The sequence below is a fragment of the Nilaparvata lugens genome, unplaced genomic scaffold, assembly GCF_014356525.2.
Source record: "Nilaparvata lugens isolate BPH unplaced genomic scaffold, ASM1435652v1 scaffold5133, whole genome shotgun sequence".
NCBI classification, from domain to species: Eukaryota; Metazoa; Arthropoda; class Insecta; order Hemiptera; family Delphacidae; genus Nilaparvata; species Nilaparvata lugens.
In genome coordinates, this window is record NW_024091040.1 from 1 (window position 1) to 18,409 (window position 18,409).

The 18,409-nt window shown below is 35.1% G+C and overlaps 1 protein-coding gene across 1 annotated transcript; it reads right to left on the reverse strand.

Moving 5' to 3' along the window:
* Nucleotides 1-231: 231 nt before the first annotated feature.
* On the reverse strand, nt 232-17,518 carry LOC120355889 (aconitate hydratase, mitochondrial-like; the record flags this gene model as incomplete). Its single annotated transcript, XM_039444635.1, is given in 14 exon segments — nt 232-315; nt 317-435; nt 7,632-7,856; nt 7,859-7,889; nt 9,266-9,363; nt 9,366-9,422; nt 10,119-10,261; nt 11,383-11,542; nt 14,283-14,459; nt 14,462-14,539; nt 14,542-14,590; nt 15,153-15,180; nt 15,182-15,286; nt 17,403-17,518. Coding segments are annotated over 14 exon segments (1,470 nt in total), but the record flags the coding sequence as incomplete, so codon positions are not given.
* Between the last annotated feature and the right edge of the window lie 891 nt (nt 17,519-18,409).

Below are 18,409 nucleotides of genomic sequence, written 5' to 3' on the forward strand. Positions count from 1 at the left end.
TTTTTACTTCTATATTGACCTTAATATATATGTAAAGTACAACCATTTGTATGAGTAAAGCTCTGAACAAATAAAAATTTATATATGTACTGAAGTATTCTGTACAAACTTGTAATTTTAATGTGGAAATAAATAGATTGAATTTTATTTATTATAATAGAAACCTTGCTACCTTTGCAGTTGAATGGGTTAAAAATATGCTTTATTAGATAATCAAGCTTGAACACTGACCTTGATAAGGATGGTCATGTTTTCGAGGTCGTTTCCGTCCCATTTGTCGAATGGCTCCAGCAGCTGCAGCCGCTGTGACTTGGGTCAACGTTGACCTTGAGAGCTTGGCCCTCCTGGGCGGGGCCTGGTACGTGTCTACGCCCGGGTCGAAGCCCTTGACGGGCAGTTCGGGTCCGAATGGGTCGCTCAGCTTGAAATCTTTGCCTAAAACAAGTTAGAAAAAACTTTATAAATGGGTCGATGAGCTTGAACTCTACCTAAAAACAAGTCAAGAAAAAAATTGAGGAGAAAATTTTACAATTTACAAACATAATTACGAGGCGCAAAATAAAATACCAAAATACTACATTTTTCGTTGCTCTTATCACGGTATCAATTATTTTTCTATTCCATATTATTTTACATCCATTTCCATTCAACACGTGTATTATGATGATCATTATAAATTATATAGAGAATTACTCCAATCGATACTCTCGGTTTACAACCTTGAAAAAGACAATAATTCTCCCCCGGCCAAAAAAAGTTGACATTTTGCACTTTTATAGTTAGAAAGTCAGTTGAGCGAAATCCAGTTTACTTCAACTAGATGTTTATCAATCATAGTTAAAATACGTGGTTAAATACGTTAAATACGTAAGTTAAAATAAGTACGCTGAATACTGGGATCTCTTAGTATCTACTTAATGGTAATTTTATGACTATTGGAGACTCTGGTAATACCAGAATTTCCTCCTCCGATTATGATTTTTCTATTGGCTCAGTAAAAGCAAGAATTTTGTATAACTTGATGTCTTTTTATGACCTCAACTCTTATAGCTCAGTTGTAAATGAACTTGGTAGGACCCTAGACCTTGTTTTAAGTAATTTCCCCGTAAGCGTTGAAACGAATGATGATCCCCTCCTTCCTGAGGATGGCCATCATCCTGCATTGAGTGTTGATGCCTTGTATATTGCATTTTCTTCCGGGGTTAATCCAAATAATTCCCTAGAATCTCGTTATAATTATGCTAGAGGTGATTTTTTCAGGTATATTTGTCTCCTAAGAGACAGTTGCTGGGACTCCCTATTTCACTGCACTGATGTGGATAGTGCTGTGGATGAACTATATAAGAAATCTATTATTGCATGGATGAATGTATTCCTAAGATAATAAGTAATAGAAAGAGCAGTAAATATCCTCCATGGTTTACTCCTGATATTGTTCGTGATCTAAAAGCGAAAAATAGGTATTCACAGAAAAGAAGATCTTCTCCTTACTATGATAATCTTTTCAGAACGTTGCGAGCTTCACTCAAAGCTCGGATTTCCCTTGCATATGATAATTATATTGCGGGTATTCAGGCTGGCATCAGAAGTGACGTGAAACATTTTTGGAATTACATTAATACCAAAGAAAGACATCATTTGTGGAGTCATCCATGACACTAAATGGGGAGTTCTTCACTGGTTCTAGCATTGCCGAGGATTTGCTACTTATTTTCAATCTGTATATGAGGCTGATGCTCCAATCACCTCTGGAGGGCGTGAGAGAGGGCCAGTGTCTGGGATGTCTGGATTGATTGTTGATTTAGGTACAGTGTCTGGTAATGAGATTATTACTGCTATAGGTGCTTTAAGATCTGGCTGCTCTGAGGGCCCCGATGCAATACCCACATTTATTGTTAAAGGCTGTGCGGATGTTCTAGTAGCTCCCCTGCACTTTATTTTTAATCTATCTGTGAAAACTGGCAAATTTCCTCTGAAGTGGAAAACTGCTAGAATTACCCCTGTTTTAAAGTCTGGTAAAAGAGCTGATATTAGTAATTACAGACCAATTTCTATCTTAAATTGTTTTTCAAAAATATACAAAAAAGTTTTACATTCTAATATTTTTAAACAGTCAAGAGCATCATTGCGGATGAGCAGCATGGTTTTTTACCTGGTCGTTCAACTGTCACTAACCTAATGACCTTTAGTGATAATATCTCAAGTTTTGGATGGGGAGGCCGTGTAGATGTTATCTATACGGACTTATCCAGGCTTTTGATACTATTAGTCATGGACTACTGTTGAAAAAGCTTAGGCGGATGGGTTTTAGTGATAATTTAGTGAACCTCCTGCAGAGTTATCTGCAATCAAGAATGCAGTTTGTTAAAATTCAAAATTTCAAATCCAAATCATTCATATGTGCATCTGGGGTACCTCAGGTTCCAATCTTGGCCCACTTTTTTCCTCTTGTTTAAATGAGTCCCTACTATTATAAGAATTCTTCCTGCCTGATGTACGCAGATGACATCAAATTGTTCAGGGAGATCAAGAATGTAAATGATGGGCTTGCTTTACAGGGCGATATCAACAATTTTTACCAATGGTGTGAAACTAATGGTCTGAAGATAAATGTTACCAAATGTAAGTTCCTAAGTTTCAATCGCCAATTGAGACCGCACATTAATATTTACCACGTAAATAACAGCCATTGGAACAGGTGACGAATTTCAAAGATCTTGGAGTGAATTTTTCTTCAGATTTTTCCTTCAATTCCCACATTGATTCATAGCTGCTAGGGCCAACCACAAATGGGATTTATTCTGAGGACCTGTTCGCCCTTTAGTGATGTAGAGCCTTTGATTCTGATTTATAAGTCACTAGTGAGAAGCTTACTAGAATATGCCTCAGAGATATGGAATCCTATCATATGGATAGATAAATGTTCTAGAACGGCTTCAAAATAAGTTTTTAAGAATCATGTTCTATAAGAAATTTAATCGTTTTTGTCCTTTTGATTTCCCAACAGAGTCACTGAGAACTTTATTCCATATTTCATCATTAAAGTTAGGCGTGATGTTAGAGCACTTATTTTTCTTTTTGATCTCTTAATAATGAAATTGATTCATCATACTTGCTATCTAAAATGAATATTTATATCTCACCTGTGGCTCGTCGATCTGAATTTTCTTTCTCTGGTTCCTCGTTCCAGAACACTTAAAATTACAATTCTCCTCTCAACAGAATTCAGAGAAGCTACAATAGTTTGTCAGGGCACCTAGATCTCTTCTGGTTCTCTCGCGCTAGATTCCGAAAAGCTCTATACAATGGTCTGGTCTAGCATTGATATTGTGATCTGGTCTACATCGATCATTTTTTCATGTATGTGTGGATGTGCATAGTTTTGGGACTTGGAACTCATTGATAAGTTATATTTTTGGTTATTTCATTCTTTTAATACTTGTGTTATTAGAATTTTATATTTTCCATTTTTGACCTTTTATGAGTAGTATTCGATGCTTTGTATTCATCTCATCTTTTCATATTATTTGTTTTTTTTTTAAATTTTGTATTTTTCCATATTATCATTTTGTACCTTATTACCATATGTAATAGGATAGATATTACCATTTGTACCTTATTTCTTTTTATGATTTTTTATAAGATTTCTATATATTATAATTAAGATTTTGCATTTTCTTATAAAGGAGACATGTTTGGGGAAACCCGTTGTCTCCATTGTAAATGAATAAATAAATAATAGAATGCACCGAACAAGAGTTTGTTAAACTTCCATAAACATACCTATAGAAGGACACACCTCTACTGTATCTCGTTCTTATTGCAAGAATTATCAACCTAAGAATCATCAGCAATGTCCTTCAGACTGCTTCCATTAATTATATATCAATAATACCTAATTATTATCATATTTGTATATATACCTTTTCAGCTTCAGAATTTTTTTTCATCAACGTCCCAGGACTGTTGGGACAATAAAGGAATAATGACATTTTTGGATCATGTCAAATTAATGATTTGCATGAGAGAGAATTTTAACAAGAAAAACGATACTAACAAGGAATAGAGAGACTATGTTTCCCATCAACATAGAACGTTTTTTTTGAAAACTAGCGTATATAGGACTTACATTTTTAAAAAGCTTTCATTTACATGAAAAATTGTGAGAATCTAAAAGTTTTGGGGAAGAAGCTGAAGAATTTGCTAAAAGATGGTGACTTTTATGCTACACATGAGTATATGTGTTGGGAGGGTTCCTTCGTGTGTGATTTTATTGAGTGTTACGGTATATATTTTCTTATTTTTCATGACAATTCCCACACTCTGTTAAAAGTTTGGTTGTTATATGAGCCGGTGAGAGGAAAAGTGGTGTAAGTCAAAAAAATGTCAATTCGAGATTATTAGTGCAATACAAAGCTGAAGGGTCATTCTGTTACATGGATAAGTGAAGTAAGTCATAATCGTTTATATATGGTATCAAGGTGGCAGTGAAAAATATCTGTGTAACATATCAGCTGATAGGTTTGTTGGCAAAGTGGTGTAAGTCTGACTTACTTCACTTTTCCTTGGTAACATCATACAGCTTACAAAACTGCTTTGAATATTGGTGTAATAACAAGCGATTTTATAATTTGAGACTAACTTTTTCATCATGGATATTTCTGATTTAGAACAATCAACGATTCTACAGATTCTGATTCAGATTATATTCTTCTTCAAGTGGAGATGAAGGTAAATGTATAATTATTATTATTATTGTTTCCTTTGATTTTATATAAACCTCAACTATCCAATAACTAATCTTGTAGGTTATCTTAAGTTTTAAGAGCCTAATTAATTTTAATCTCATTCAATATGATGCATGTTATCAAAGAGCTTGAAAAACTACAAAAATTGTGTTTCTGATGAAATTAGTGTTTCTAATGAGCTGCCATCAAATAACTGCAACAATTTTATAGGTTAGCTCAATCATGATTGTAACTCAACTTTTTGTTACTCTCTAGTTTACCATGTTTATCAGGTCTAAAAACATTCCATTCTTATTAAATATTTATTTGACCTAGTCAGTAGTATTTTTATTATTTTCAATATTGGAACTTTCATCAAATAACAAAAAAATTATTTAATCTTGTTTCATGTGATTGTTTCAGACTCAGACCCTGCCAGCCCAACGCTTCAATCAATGTGACAGTGATAATGAAATCAGCACAAAGAAAACTCGAAAACGTCCAAAACTGTAACAAGAAAGAAAACAGGAAAATCAAACGCAGTTTTGGGTGAGAGCTATATTACTGCCAAGGTAAAGAGGTGTGTAAAAAATTATTTTCAACGATCCATGCAGCTGCAGGTTAAATGCATTGAAAATGTCTCTGCAGAAGAAGGGAGGGGTTTTCAAGAACTTTTATGGAATGGGTAGCTTCAAATCACAAAATTCATATATTTGTGGGTTGTGCCAGCAATTCACCCCAAATGCCCATAGAATTCGAGATGGAAGTAGAGGTAGGAAAGGTATAACTATAAATATTTTCTTCAGCTAACTACAAAAAATGTGCAAGAAGGCAAAGAGCCTGGCAGGGACTTGAGGGTAAGCAAGCTCCAGTGAATAAGACCGATGATGCTCGTCTAAAGATTGTAAGAGATCATATTGCTTCTTTCCCTGCATATCAATCCACTACACTAGGACTCCACAATCCAAAGAAATACCTCTCTGAGTTACTCAAATCAGACAAAATGTACTTGTTGTACACAAGAGCATTGTTCTTCTATGAACAACTGAACCATTATCTGAATCCCTGTACCGAAGATTTTTCAACTATGAATTTAATTTACATTTCCATCAACCTCACAAGGATACATGGTCAAGTGTGACACATTCAAAATGAAAATTGATGTTTGTGAGGATGAAGAAGAGAAAAAGAATCTTGAAAGTAGCAAGGTTTTTTCATTTATGTAACTAACTTGTCGGCAGAAATTGAATGAGCCAGGGAAATGTCAAAGAGTATCCAACACTTATGCATTTCCTTTTGATCTCAGAAGGCATTGCAATTTCCAATGTTGACTTGTTCACTAGCATACTATAAAGGAACATGTATGTACAACCTCGGTTGCCATGACTTATCTGATGATTGTGCTTACATGTCTAGTTGGTCAGAAGTAACAGGATCTAGAGGGTCCCAACCTGTCATGTCTGATTCAACACTTGCACCACCACATTTCGAGAGACACAGACCATGTTATCATGTTTCAGTGACAGTTGTGGGGGGCAAAACAGAAATATTAAAGTTCTCTCTTGCTCTTATGCACTTTATTCAGCAGACACATCTCTATCCAGACACTGGATCATAAATTTATGGTTAGTGGCCACTCCTTCTTACCCAATGATGCTGACTTTGGTGTCATAGAGAAATATGCAAAGGGAAGGGTATCTATGAACCTTCTGATTGGTACAATACCATAGAAAAAAGCAAGCGAAAAAGACCATTCATGTTGAAAGTGCTGGAACAGAATGAAATTGTATCTTCTTCAAAGCTGGAACAGCCATAACACGAAGAAAGGTCAATGTTGAAGGAGAAAGTATCATGGCTGAAGATTCAATGGCTTCGATATCAGAAGGATGAGCCATTCAAAATTTTTTACAAAAACCTTGATGATGAGATGCCTTTTGAAGTGTTGGATATCACAGCAGCAAGGAGAGTAAACGGTGCTTATCACTTGCCAACATCCAATGGAACCGTTGTATACGTCTGCACGACCAGTTTCAGCTGCCAAGAAAAAGACATGATGGACCTCCCTGCCTTCATACCGCCAATTCACCACAATTCTCTCATCGACTTGAAGAAGAAGGATATTCCTGAAGTAGATGATGCACCTATCATTGATAGAGGTAGTGAGAGTGAATCCGAACATTAAAGAGCATACAAGGACAGTTTATTACTTTTTTATTATTATTTTTCAGTGTTTCAACTATTTTAATAAAGTCTAATAATTTTCAGTAATATCGCTCATTGGCCTATTATTATTGAGTTCCATTGACCTATTTCTAACAAAAAGATTCATGGCAAAGTGGTGTAAGTCATTATTTCATAGTAAAAAACTTGTTTGAAAAGTTAATAAAGAAAATTTTGTAAATTAACAACTTATGATTTAGATCGAGCTATTAGGAAACATGTACACATGTTTTTAATGCTATATTTTGAGAATTCTATTTACAATATTAAGTCTAATAAACCCTCTTATTTCTCAAAAACTGTGAAAAGTGGCTTACACCACTTTTCCTCTCAACGGCTCATATACTCTGGTTGTTTCAATGAATGATTCGGCGTGGAGTTGATGAATTTGATATTGTGTTATATTATATACAGACTTTATATAAGTTGTTACCGTACTTGTTCTGACATGTTAAATACTACTGAGCTATGCTTTGATGTATGATGAAATAAATTCTATTCTATTACAAATATCTGGGAAAATATAACACACACTCAATACTGAAACCTCTAGTTCCTTCCATACAAAGAGTTTTTTTTACTACAGGAAATTAAATCTATGCAACAAGTTTAGTTACGGTACTTCCTTACGAAGATTGCATTATTGACTAACCATTTAGTTGTTGAATTGTATCATTTACTAACCATCCTGTCCCTTGAGCGTGTCAGTGAGCGGGTTGAAGTCGAGCGTGCCACTGATAGCGAGTGCGGTGACCATTTCGGGCGACGTGACAAAGGCGTGCGTGGCGGGGTTGGCGTCGTTACGACCCGTGAAGTTGCGGTTGTACGAGTTCACAATAGTGTTCTTCTCGCCCTTCTTCACGTCTTTGCGGTCCCACTGTCCGATACACGGTCCACATGCTTTGGCAGCACGGTACCACCAAACTGTCTCAGTGTTTCCGCCTAACAAACAACCACAAAAAGTCAAATTTTAGTCAGTCAACATAGAAAACTAGCATACACTCATTTCTTCTGTATTCGCAGAGTCAACTAATGCGTTGCACCCTTCAGTCTGCTAGCTGAGTCTGCTCAGGTTTTACAAAATAAATAAAATATTTATTGCACAACATAAAAACTAACATACACTCTCATTTCTTCCGCATTTTATCGAGCCAACTAATGATTTGCACCCTTCAGTCTGCTAGCACTGCACGAATCCAGTCGGTAGACATGAATGTTTGATCGTTTCAAACCAATTATGAATTAACATATAATAAATTATTGTAGCACAAGGAATAAGCTTATGATTGTGTGCACCATCTGCAATAAAAAAGGGATCTATTGAAGTGAATACTATATGTATAATAACATTTTTGAATAAAAATCACTTGGTTCTATGATTTTCTCATTCAATCACACCTACACCTTTCTTCATCCCATCCTATCATACCTGCATTCCCTTCATGTTTCCCAATTCATTTTATACTTTCTCAAGGATGAGTAACTATAAATGGAAATCATAACAATCCTCCTCTATTATAGTGCATCCCACCATGACATGTATCCTGTTACTTAGTTTTGTGTTTGCTATTTGTACTTTGTTCCTATTTTGTGTTTTTGTCTTTGAATCAATTTGAAGTCCACGACTAATAATGAATAATGATAGATTTTCTGTGTAGTAGAAATATAGTGTTTTGTGGTTGTTGAAATCTATAATGAATAGAGATACTAAAAGTATGGCTTCAATACGTATCCATAGAATAATGATAAATTTAATAGAATGCTAAATAGACATAGCAGTTTAGAAGAGATAATCATTCAGACAACTCAAATCAATTTTGATTATTTTAATTTTGAAGATGACCATTCAAACAGTTGGAAGTAACCTATTCTACAAATTGTATTTATAATCAAGAAAAACTACAAAACATCTTCATAGAACTTCACAATAATATAACATAAACATAATTATAATCGAGCTTAGCACTAAAATGAAGAATAAAATCCAAAGAATAAGCTCTGAGCTAAGATCGTGGCTCTGAATAAGAAGACTCTAGGTCTAGGGTTTAGGCACTTATTAAGCCAATAGTAGTCACGATTAATTCTACAGACCCCCCTTGAGAAAGGTGATTTATAAGGTTTGCAAAAACTCCTGTTTTATGTAATCTATTGTTTCTATCAAATTCTCCTATATTTCTATTTATGTAACAAACGACAATGATGTGAAAACATTGGTAGATAAAATACTGAGGTAATATTTTTTTATTTAATAGTTTGGTTAAATTAGCATACGAATAAGAATTTTTAGTGGTACAAGAATGTTGAATACCGGTACTTACAATTCCGTCTCGTTCGATGGTGGCGCGGACCTGTTCTGAGCCGGGTGTCACATTGAAGGGGGTCTTCGACTTGAGTCCATGCTTCATCGCCTCCTTGCAATGCTCGCCACGCGAGCCATGTCCTCGTAACTCGAGTTAGTGCAGCTTCCAATCAAGCCTACAATCGATAAGCAATATTTTTACTACGACTGCTCGTAAAACAATTCTTTACGTACTAAAACACATCGTAAAACAGCTTATTTTTGGGTAGATAAATCGAAAACAGCACGAAAACAGCAACAATGCTCCTATTCTCGTTAAGAATTGTTCATTTTTGGCCTTTAAGGCCAAACAGTTTCTTCAAACTTTGGACTTTTTTAATAGTTTGTAATTGATTTGATTCATTTTAAAGTAACTTATTTATTGGATTGTAGACTTAAGTGTGTAATTAAAAAATATGAAAGTGACACAACTTAGCTAAATTTGGACTGTCGTATAATTAGAATTGGAATTGTTTTGGGCTCAAGCCTGTGGTACTTTTCTGGAAGCTGTGTTATGTTAAATGATTGAATAAAAGAAACAGCAATGGCCATAAAGTCCCGTGCTGCAATCTAAGGTTTGCACGGACTAAAGTTGAGTAAAATATATCCTGCCCAATCGAAAAAAACAACATTAGTACTTCCTACACCCTTCTTGGTACTTCTGAGACCTAAATTTATTTTGGAGTAATAACTTCAATTTGATTCCAGTTGCCTACTGCAAAGACTTACTACACTTACTTTTAGCAATAAAAGAGTATTGAAAACTATTTTAAGAATGATATTGCTTTATTTCAAGTTATATAGTTAATACTAATGTGATGTGTGCTACTTACTGACTCTGATGTCGAGAGGCCAGCCGGCTTTCTTGGCATTGGCACCCAGCTTGGAGATGGGGTGGGCCAAGTCGGGGGTGAAGGGGCCGTTCACGTGAGGCTCCAATGTCGACAGGTCGATTTCGATCAGCTGAAAATATTTTTCATTCAATTACTTTAAATGTATTCATTCAATAAGACGATCCTATGGACTATCGAGAGTAGTTTGTTCATTGAATTTCAACTGACTGAATTTGTATGACAATTTTTATGGAACAAAGTTCCAAAGTGGGTGAAAAATCAAGCACACTTACTGAATCCAAATATGACAGTTGTTTTGATATATTCAGGAATATTTCATTTATTCAATTTTCAATTTTATTGCAAATTCAAACTTTATTAATATAGACTCACTTATTAATATAATTCTGTGATACAGCATTACAACTGTGCCTAGTTTTCTAGGCAGCAAACTGTCTAAAAACATTTACAATCAATAAACCGTGAGAACATTCTACAACCTTTGAAAAATGTTATGTAAACTCATAGCTGTCGTCAAATTTAAATTTCAAATTGGATCTGTTACAAAACTTGAAGAATTTTCAAAATTACTGCTAAGTAAAATCAAATGTACTCTAGACGACTGAAGAAGCTCATTAGTGAGCTGCTCGTTACTATATAATATATAATAGAGGTTTTAAAATGAACCAAGTGATTAATGTCCGTCAATTAACCAATTCTTACAGCTTTATTTAACAACAAACTCTAACCCAGAAATAATTCAAGCTCCTAGTTCCGCCGTATTTTCGACAAATGCCCATTGCAGCTCACTCAATCTGACCGCAAAAAAATTCAATAAATTTTGAAGGTAAAATTGTCCAGAAGCCGCGAAATTGGTCCCTGGCTCCTGAAATGCTGGAAGTTTGCACGTAGAAATGGGACTAACTTTCCCACTCGTATATTATTATCCACTCGTATATTCCTTCTCTCGGCATGCACAATGTTCGAAAAGAATAGAAAAATCCGTCTTAGAACGAGAAATAGACTACCAAGTTTCTTACCATCACCTCAGATGTTTCAGTGATCAATCATCGTATGTATGGGAAGGCCACAACTGTTATTGACGCCTCTAATGGAAATAGCAATGAGGCTTACAGTGATCACATCATTTAGGGAGGAGCAGAGGCCAAAAGTATTCTTCTAATAGAACAAAAATGAAAATGGAAGTAAACTGTAACGGAAATAGCAATTAGTATTATAGTAGGTGTGCTACCTCGTCGTAGGAGCGCCATCGTCTGGGGTGAGTAGGTTCTTGTTCTGCTCAGCGGCGGCACCAATGTCAGTGCGCCCGGTCGCCTTCAGGTAGTCGTACATGCGCTTGTTGAAAGGAAACACCGATGTCGTCGCACCAATCTCCGCACCCATGTTGCAGATCGTGCCCATACCTAACATCCAAAAACAACATCAAATCTCAAATATTGTAATGAAACAAAAGTAAAATGTTGAATGAATAGATGGTAGCACTAAAGTAAGTTGGAGACCCTCCGGGACGGTCCCACCTAGCCTGGGTGTATAATTTAAGGAGTCAATGGGACTTAGGCTGCGTTTACATTTCACTTAAATTCAAGTTTTCATAATCTCAAAAGTATAGACTAAAATTATGAATTAAGAAATCTAGCAATTGATCTCAAAGTTTTCTTCTCACTTTTCTTGCATCATGCTTTTCTATATGGTTGTTTTTATACATTCTACATTGATTGGCAACTGTTTTTATTTAATTTTTCAATTTTTGTGTTGTATTGTACTATTTAAGATTCACGTTGAATTCAAAGATCTACTATGTTCAACGCCTAATTCAGTCAACAAAACATGAAGAAGGTTCTATATTGGTATACGCTGGTAGATTCAAGTTTCTGTTCTTGTAATCTTAACTTCAAGTTTGCAAAATACATTTATCTCACACAAAACTTGAATTCAAGTAATCTTGACTAATGTAAATGCCCCTTTACGACTGCCATAGATTATTTCAGCTGGAACCGATAGTTCAACGTGCCCATCCGATAACCCGGTAGATACCTGATTAAAAACGGTTGCTGAAAAGTGGGTTTGTATAGCTTTAAATGGCGATTTTCAATGTAAAACATTCAATTCCAATAAAAATTAAGCTAACTAGCAGGACTAGCACTATTGATTTGGATTGCTCGAACCAGATCAGTGATGTGGACCATCATTTAGTCTCCATAAATCTAAATCTTGAAAAGTGAGATGATAACTGCAGTTCACAATTGAATTCAAAATTGAATAAGTTATGATACGAAATGGGAGAGAATACAATATTTGGAGTTATGTTCTTCTTCTTCTTCTTCAAAACAAAAAATATAAGAAACCTGCAAGGAAAATCCTGTGCAAAATTATGTAGCTTCCCATGCTTGTGCACATCACTACTATTAGCATGACGGCGACGGCAACGATTTAAACCATTTATCTGCTTACTTACTCCCAGGGCCATCTATATCTAAGTTGATATTTGGCCGCACCAACAAACTGTCTCCACATAGTTCGCTCTTCAGCATCTCTTTCTGTCGCTCCAAGTCTCTCCATGTCAGTCTTAACCTGTTGCCACCATCTCTGTCTGGGTCTCCCACGGGGTCTTTTTCCTAGAGGGTTGGGTGTTGAAACTTTTTCAGCTTGGATTCTCTCTTCTGAGTATGTGTCCAGCCCATTGTAATCTCCTAATTTTTATTTCACTTACAATGTCTGGTTTATTGTAGAGGTCTCTGATTTCCTTACAATGTTTCCTCATCCATTCTCCTTGCTCGTACGTGGGCCCATATATATTTCGCACCACTTTATTTTCAAACACTATAAGCTTTTGTTCTTCTTTCTTGGTCATTTTCCAAGTTTCAGACCCATGGAGTAACACTGGACTTATAATTGTCTTGTATAGTCTGAGCTTTGTTCTGTGAGATATGGACTTTGAAGAAAGTAGTTTTTTGCAGGCATACATACACCTGTTTGCTGAGTTTACCCTATTTTGTATCTCTACACTATCCAAATTTTTACTTGAGATTGTTACTCCGAGATATTTGGATTCCTGCACTTGTTTGAATTCATGTTCATCTATTTTCTGGCTGCCCATATCCTTTCTCCCTGGTTTCTTGTAAAATGTATAAATTTAGTTTTGGAGTAATTTATTATTAGGCCCATTTTCTCGGCTTCTTCTATTAACAATTTGGTGAGAGTTTTCGTGTCCTCTATATTTTCTGAAATAATTGCCACATCATCTGCAAAAGCCAACACATTAATCTTCGATCCAACCTCACACAGACATCTTGCTGTGCTACTTTTTGAAGCGCTTCTTCTGTGGCCAACTTGAATAGAATTGGAGAGAACCCATCACCCTGTTTGACTCGTGAATTAACCAAGAACGGTTCACTATTGTTGTTGTCACTTAGTTGTCATCTATTTTAACAGAGCATCTTGATCCTGTCACACTCATTTTTGACAAATTAATTAATTTCTTTGGGATACCAAATTTCTCCAGTTGTATCCACAGTTTATCTCTTTTAATGCTATCATATGCTTTTTGGAAGTCTATGAAGACTGCATAAAATTCTTTTTCGACCATTTATCTACGGGTTGAAAATTTTCTCGCATCCATCACCTTTATACAAATCGCAATGATGTGCACAAATCTATATTCTGGGCCAGCCACATAACTTCCATTTTTGCAATTTCTCCCAATTCTAAGTTACTTAGTAAGAACTTCATTTCTTATAGAATTAACTTGATTTCATTCTATGAATTTAGTGAGGTATACGGATTTTTCTTCTTGTTGTACAAATTATTTGGATTCCGAATTATTTTATTATTTTAAATGTATTTTTGAGTAAGGTTTTTATTCAATTCCTATTTTTGTATTCTGTTCCATTTCGTTGCATAAGTATTCAATTTTCGAATCCAACGTGAACTGCAGATATCAACTAATTTTCCAAGAATACGATTTATAGTAATAGATATAGTAATGAAAGTCAAGTGTTCCACATAACTGATCAAAGTGGTGTGCCCAAGGCTTCAAGTTATCTCCTGTTGGAAGATCTTTCTGTTGAAGATTATTTGAAACTGTATGACAATTGACAGAATTGATGACAACAGAGGAGTAAAAACTATGTTACTCTGACCCACCTGTACACGAAATATTGTCGACTCCCGGTCCGTGATACTCGATAATGGCGCCGGTACCACCCTTGACGGTGAGTATGTCGGCGACCTTGAGAATGACGTCCTTGGGCGAGGTCCAGCCGGTCATCTTGCCCTTGAGGTGCACGCCGATGACCTTGGGGCACTTGAGCTCCCAGGGATGTCGGCCATCACATCGACCGCATCTGCACCGCCCACTCCGATGCACAGACCGCCCAGACCGCCGCCGTTCGGTGTGTGCGGTCAGTGCCGATCATCAGCAGACCTGGGAACGCGTAGTTCTCCAGGATGATCTGTCACACAATAATTAAAATCACTTACTAAAACTTAGGTTTAACCAATCTATTACTAAGTCAAGTAATTTCGTGATCAATCAATATTAATTTTCAAGTGTACAATAATTACAGCTGTACTCATAGTGAATAAGTTTGTGATTTTATCTTAAAATTTTTCAAATAAGTGCAATATTTCTCAAGTTTTAAATTTCCGTTATTGTTCTCTTTGTTACATTCATTTATTCTTTTCCTTACGTCAACTTTCAAAATTTTCAAAAAAAAACTATTCCTGGACCGAAAATTGAGTGGCATAGCAGTGATGTGTAATTTCATAACCTAATAATAATTTGGACAACATCAACGTTTTATCAAAATTTTCGAGAGAAATGGTACAGGCTCAGCCTAGTTTTTCATATTATGAGTAAATATTATTATGGGGTTCTTCTTAGCCAAATGTTTTAAATCAGATGTATGAATAAATTTGATCCAATAGAAATGGAAGGCCAATTATGAAACAGGATGAATTAACTTATAAATATATGAATGGATGGATGGATGAATGATGAATGAATGAACAAACCTGATGGATGATACCAGATCCAGGATGCAAATCCAACGCCGTACTTAGCACCAGCTGATTGCAGAAACTCGTAGACCTCTTTGTTTGTGCTCTTGGCAGTTTGCAAATCCTTTTCTCCTCCAACCTTAGACAAAGAAACATTGTTAAATAAGAATCAAGTTAAAATAAAGAAAAAACAATAATTTATCAAGACTAAATAATCAATATGAAGACTATTGGCATCAAATATAAATCATTAATTAATTTTGATATTAATGAATTATTCTGTATTCAATTGACTAATTAATTCTGAATTCTGAAGTAAACTCAAATAAAGATAAAATACATGTTCGTTGCCCATTGCTATCAACCCAATTTTGCTGAGAGTCAAGACTAAAACTATTGTGTGATTGCTTCTACTCCAATAATTTTTTAGGGATATATTAAATATCAAGTACATTCAGGGTAACTTTCTCCAAAAAAGGTTGAATCAAAATTCTAGTTTAAACCATCAGCTAACTCATTAAAACACATTCTAATAAATGCGACCATATATTTATTTTGTGAGGGATGGATAGTAAGGCACTCATTGGGACAACCAGGAGGCAAAAGACCGGTGGGAAAGCCACTGATATGGGTGGATGGCATCTCAAAGGATGCAGCAGAACTTCTTCACATGGGAATGAATGCAAGAAATCGTGATGGATGGAGGCGCAGTATTGAGGAGGCCAGGGCTCGATTTGGGCTGTAGCGCCATCGTCGAAGAAGAAGAAAAAAGAAGTAAGGCACTCAAAGGATATAAGGGATAGGTGGATCCAAGTTGTTATATTAATTTTTTATTAATATCACAAGAGCAATTTATTACAAATACAGTTAATCCTTAGTAACGAAATTATTAAGGCTGTGCAATAGGTAAAATTACTTTTTACTCGTGATATTTTTCAAAGTTTTTTGATTTGTATATAATCAAGCTATCAACATGAAAATTTTTTTCAGGAAAACATTTTTTCGGATCATTAATTTTTGAGGTATGAGCGCCTAAATTTAATTTTTGGGACAGAACATTTCAAATTCGGTAAGAGATAAATAAATGAGATTTAGAGGATAGATTCTGTCATGGTATTGTTGATCTGGTAAAACAAAAATGTTCTGAAAATATCAATTTTTCAAATAGTTATTCATTTAATAAAAATAACTTTTAGTTGAGGTATTTTTGGTAAATTAAGTAACTTTCCTAAAATTGATATTTTCCGAAAATTTTTGTTTTACTAGATCAACAATATCATGAATGAAGAGTCCATCCTCTGAATCTCATGGATTTATATCGTACCGAATTTGAAATGTTATGTCCCAAAAATTCAAATTTCAGTCGCTCATATCTCAAAAAGTAATGATCGGAAAAAAAAATGTTTTCCTGAGAAAACTTTTTCATTTGATATACAAATTGAAAAACTTGGAAAAATATCACGAGTAGAAAGTTTAATTTAAGCCTTTGCACAGCCTTAACCGGAGCCTGACTGAGGATTTCGTTGTAGAAAGGAATTCGTTAGAGGAAGAAAACCAGTTGAAATACTACAAAACTGTAAAAGTTCTTTAGGCAACATAGAAGTAAAAACCATTAACTTTCTAAATGTCATGTGACAAACTCGTTACATAGAAGTAAAAAATAAGTAAAATTTTGGATGTCTTGTGACTAAATTCGTTTATGTTCCTTATGTACAAAATGGCATTATTTAGAGTTCGTGATAGTGGTTGACAGTACTTTTTCTTAAATGATTGGAAGAGAAACAAGAAGTGAATCTTCAGCTATTTCTATCCCGATTTAAATTGAATAAGATAATCTGAAATAAGGGTACGGTAGGTATTCACTCTCACACAATAAACCAGACCAAAAATAAAAAGAGAGCCTAGGCCTTTTAGGTAGAATCAGCATAAAAAACGGCAAACGTGTGCTCCTATTGTTCTATTGAAATAACATTGGCTATAGAGCTCAGTACTGGAAACTAAAGTTTGCACGGGCTATGGGAGATGTGTGATACAATCATCAAAAAGAAAAAATGAGGCTATTGTAATCTTTTACGATACTGAAAGTTAGCCTACAAGGGGTATTATAGCCTCATTCATCTGTCCACTAATTCAGTTGTCAAGATGTCAATTAGCTTGATGTGTACACCCACTGAGCGTGGAAATAATGGGATGAGGAATATCTACGGATATTTGAATCAAGTGAGTAAATATTACTCAATTGAATGCAAATTTGCAACACTGTACCTCTTCTTGACAACAGCCAAATTTTGTTGCAATTTGTCGTAGGGCATGGGAGCTGTGTCGAATTTGCTCATGGCCACCTGGCTGCGGCAAACGTCATCGGCGACGCGTGGAAACATCTTTGCTGGATTTCACCAGGCCTTGAAGACCCTGAAACAATAAATCAACCAACATTAAGAACTATATGCAAGAGTAACTATTTTAAACTTTACAGGTATGTGGGGTCATACAGGAATGGTGTTTGTGCATCTATCACGATGATCCGCCCCCAGAAAAATGACAATGTTTCATATTCAAGGAGCAATTTAAAAAAAAAAATGATGGTATCTATTTTTTTAACAATTGAATAAACTTATTTCGACCAGCATTGAGTAGTTTCTAAATAGCTTTGAAAGAATCGAATACACATGAAACACGGCTACGTATTCTATTAACGTTGAGTTATTTGAAACTACTTCAAGCTAAAAACAAGCGGTTATATCACTTTACGATCTCGTAAATTTCAAATTTAGAATACAGTAATCTAGGTCTTTAGTGAGGTCCACGTTATAACGACAGTGGAGAAATATAGAAGAACAGCGTTGCCGATTCTCTGCCTTCCCACTACCTTCTATAGCGGAAGCTAATAGCGGTGTATCTGATGTTATATTAATGATCATTCTTCTTTGAAGTAATGATTTATTTTATTCACCAGAAATATTATTTCCTAATAATTCAGATTTAATATTTTCTTAATTAATTATATTTCTACATTGTTAAAAACGATATGGCAACGTATGAAACGTTATTCTGCTATTCAAGCAGACAGGATAGCGCTATCTGCTCTGTCGAATGATGGACAAGGATAGCAACACCAATATTAATTAAAAATACTGACGTGAACCTCATTACTCATACCGACTAGGTCCGGATAAATAAATCTGGATGTTCAACACAACAATTAACAATTAATTTCCTAATATTATAAAATAGATTTGTATTATTAGATTAACTTTAGTATTTGTATACAG